Source organism: Geospiza fortis, unplaced genomic scaffold (genome assembly GCF_000277835.1).
Source record: "Geospiza fortis unplaced genomic scaffold, GeoFor_1.0 scaffold1828, whole genome shotgun sequence".
In the NCBI taxonomy this organism is placed as follows: domain Eukaryota; kingdom Metazoa; phylum Chordata; class Aves; order Passeriformes; family Thraupidae; genus Geospiza; species Geospiza fortis.
Window position 1 is genome coordinate 4,443 of NW_005054734.1, and position 3,265 is coordinate 7,707.

Sequence of the window (3,265 nt, forward strand, 5' to 3'; positions counted from 1 at the left end):
GGGTGTTTTCCAAGCGGGAGATGGATCTGGGGGGGATGGGCAGGGTGGGTTTAAGGGGAATAAGGACAGGGAGCCCCCCCAGATTTCTTCCTCCCCCCTTCCTGCTTTGTGTAACGGCAGCGACGCGTTTCCTGCCCCCCCGGGAATTAAAAATGGTTGGAATTACGCAACGAGGGCGGAGGGCTCGGCAGCGGCATCCAGGGATTCCGGGAACGGCGGGATGGGGGCTTCGGGGCGTCCCCTGCGCCCCTCCAAATCCCTGAATGATCCCCCAGAGGTGTTTATCGGGGCGTTTCCTGCCCCCCTCCCTCCGACCCCCGGGAATCAGAAATTGGTTGGAATTACACAATGACAGATCACGGGATCCCGAGATAGAGGGACTGGGGGGGCTCGGGGTTTTGGGGTGGCCCCTGTGCCCCCCAGATTCTCCCTCACGAGGGCATGGGGATGCATTTCTGCCCCCCGCCCCCGCCATCCCTAGAATTAAAAATGGTTGGAATCGCACAGCGAGGCCAGAGGGTTCAACAGTGGCATGGAAGGATTTTGGGATCAGGTCATGATAGGATTGCGATTCTGGGGTGACTCCTGTGCCCTCCAAACGCTGAGCCCCTCCCCTGATATTCTGGGGGTGCTTTTTCTGCCCCCCAACCCCCCAATTAAAAATTGTTGGAATTATGCAACACAGCCAAAGATTTAGCAGAATTTTGTTATTCTGGAAGCATGGAATAGTAAGATCAGGGTTTTGGGGTGCTCCCCCTGCACCCCATGCCCCCGGAGCCCCCCAGAGGGTTTAGGGGTGCTGGGGTGAGAGTATGGGGTCTCCATCTCCTTTCCTCACCCCAGGCACTGGTTCCTGAAGAATGGGAAAAGCTCTGCATGGCCATACTGGGATCACTGGGGGTGACCCCAAAATCTCATAGTTGGACAATGTCATCACCCCTGGCTGGTGTCCCCAAATCCATATAGTGGAATGAGGCTGCTCAGAGACCTTTAATTGATGTCATCAGCAGATCCATGTGCCCAAATCCCAGGATTCCCATCCTGGGGACCCCATCCCCAGGGTCCTGGAATCCCTGTCCCCACCGTGGGGTTCCCATCCCCATCACAGTGTCCCCATCCCGACACCCCCATTCATGTGTCCCCATGCCACTCCCAATGTCTCCACAGGCTCATCCTGGTGTCCCTGTTTCCATCCTGGTGTCTCCACCTTGGTGTCCTTATCCCCATCTGCCCCCATAGGTCCAGGTGTTGCTGTCCCCATCCTGATATCCCAATCCTGGTTTCCCTGTCCCCATCCAGGTGGCCCTTCTCCCCTCACATTTCCCACTTTTTCATCTCTCCCCTTTCTTGCTCTTTTTCTCTGCTTTTCCCCCACCATTTCCCCATCACCTTTTCCGCCCTTTTCCCCCTCACATTTCCCACCCTTTTTTCTCTCATGTTTTCCACACTTTTTTTCCTCCCTTTTCCCACCCTTCTTCCTCTCACCTTTCCTGCTGTTTTTTCCCCTCACGTTTCCAACCCTTTCCCCCTCACGTTTCCCGCCCTTTTTCACCTCACGCTTCCAGCCCTTCTTCCCTCACATTTCTGACCCTTTCCGCCTCACGTTTCCCGCCTTTTTTCGCCTCACGCTTCCAGCCCTTTTTCCCTCACATTTCTGACCCTTTCCGCCTCACGTTTCCCGCCTTTTTTCACCTCATGCTTCCAGCCCTTCTTCCCTCACATTTCTGACCCTTTCGCCTTCACATTTCCGTCTCTTTTTTCTCTCACCTTTTCCCACTCTTTTCCCTTCACCTTTCCCCCTCATTCCCTCCCAGGCTGTCCTGTGTGGAGGCAGCACAGGTGGCTCCTCGCTCCGGCACCACCATGGACTGGTTCCACTGCAGTCGCTGCTTCCGCCAGGATGGCGCCCGCTTCGCCATCACCAACTGCGGCCACATCCTGTGCGAGGGCTGTGGCGGCTCAGGTAAAATTGAGGGAAACCCCCAGTTTAAGCCCTTTAAATGCTGAGAAAGGGGGAGTTTCCTTCAATTTAAAATGAGAGGGAAAGGAAGGGTCACCTCAATTCAAGGAAATAAATAAGTGAGGGCTCTGCCCTCAATTTAAACCCCTAAAATATCGGGAAAAGAGAGTTTCCCCTCAATTTCTGTCTTTTAAATGATGGGGAAAGGAGGATTTTCCTTCAATTTACACCCTTAGCATCGTGGAAATGGAGGATCCTGCCTCAATTTAAAACCCTAAAATGAAGGGAAATGGTCAATTTCCCTCAAGGAACACCATTTTTGGGACTTTTGGACATCTTTTTCTCTCACTTTTCTCACTTTTTTCTCCCCTTCCCACAGGTCCCTGCCCAGTCTGTGGTACCACCTGCCGCTACCTGCCCATATCTGATCAGGCCAGTGTCCTCCATGTTGTTCCCCACATCCCCTTCCCACCCTTTTCCCTTCCCATTCCCAGCCTTCTCCCCATCATTTTGACACCCCCATGCCCAACAGATGCGCCCAGAGGAGAAGGTTTTCTTCAAGAACCCAGTGGCCCTCGCCCTCAAGCACCTTGCCCACATCACGCAGGTGAGGAGGACACGGGTGACAGAGGATGAGGTTCCACCACTGTCCCCAACCCCACACGCTGGGGGGTAAAAGGGAGTGACCCACATCCCCCAGGTGTGGCAGTTCCAGACGGCACAGGCACAACTTCTGGTGGACTTGCACCGGGACAGAACTCGGCGGGTGCAGGCAGAGCTGGACAAGGCCAGAGAGGAGCTGGGGGAGAGGAGCAGGTGAGGGGAATGCTGTGGAAGGGGGGGTCACACCTCCATCTTGGTCTCCTCTGGGCATGTGGGTGAGGCAGCACTCCTTGGTCAACACCATAAGGACAGTCCTCATCCTTCTGGCCCCTTTCTTGGGAGGGTCTTACCCCCCCTTGGCTGCCATGTTGGTGACAGCATGTTCTGCCATTCGCTGCCATCTTGGTGAGCTCCCACCCCCTTGCTCTGCCGCCCTCAGCTGCCCTATGGAGAGACCCCCACCCCAAATTGGGGGGAAAACCCACCCTCCATTAAATCCTCCCTCTTCCCAGGGAGCTGGAGTCACTTCGCCGGGAGAATGAGGAGCTGCGCCGCATGCAGGTGGCCCCCAAAGCCCCCCTTCCCTTTCCCTGGCCCCCAAACGGCCCCCCAACATCCCCCTGCCCCTTCCCTGGACCCCAAACTCCCCCCAAAGCCCTCCTGCCCCCTCCCTCCCCCTCAACACTGTCCCCCCCCAATCTC

General features: G+C 56.0%; 1 protein-coding gene across 1 annotated transcript in view; it reads left to right on the forward strand.

Moving 5' to 3' along the window:
• The first annotated feature begins 1,736 nt into the window (after positions 1–1,736).
• RNF212B (ring finger protein 212B) overlaps positions 1,737–3,265 on the forward strand; it is a 1,795-nt gene continuing 266 nt past the window's right edge. The window contains exons 1-5 of the mRNA XM_031065325.1: positions 1,737–1,963; positions 2,340–2,392; positions 2,493–2,567; positions 2,661–2,776; positions 3,076–3,136. Of these exons, the coding sequence (XP_030921185.1) occupies positions 1,864–1,963; positions 2,340–2,392; positions 2,493–2,567; positions 2,661–2,776; positions 3,076–3,136 (405 nt within the window). The 5' untranslated portion in view covers positions 1,737–1,863. The remainder of the gene's footprint in view (positions 1,964–2,339; positions 2,393–2,492; positions 2,568–2,660; positions 2,777–3,075; positions 3,137–3,265) is intronic.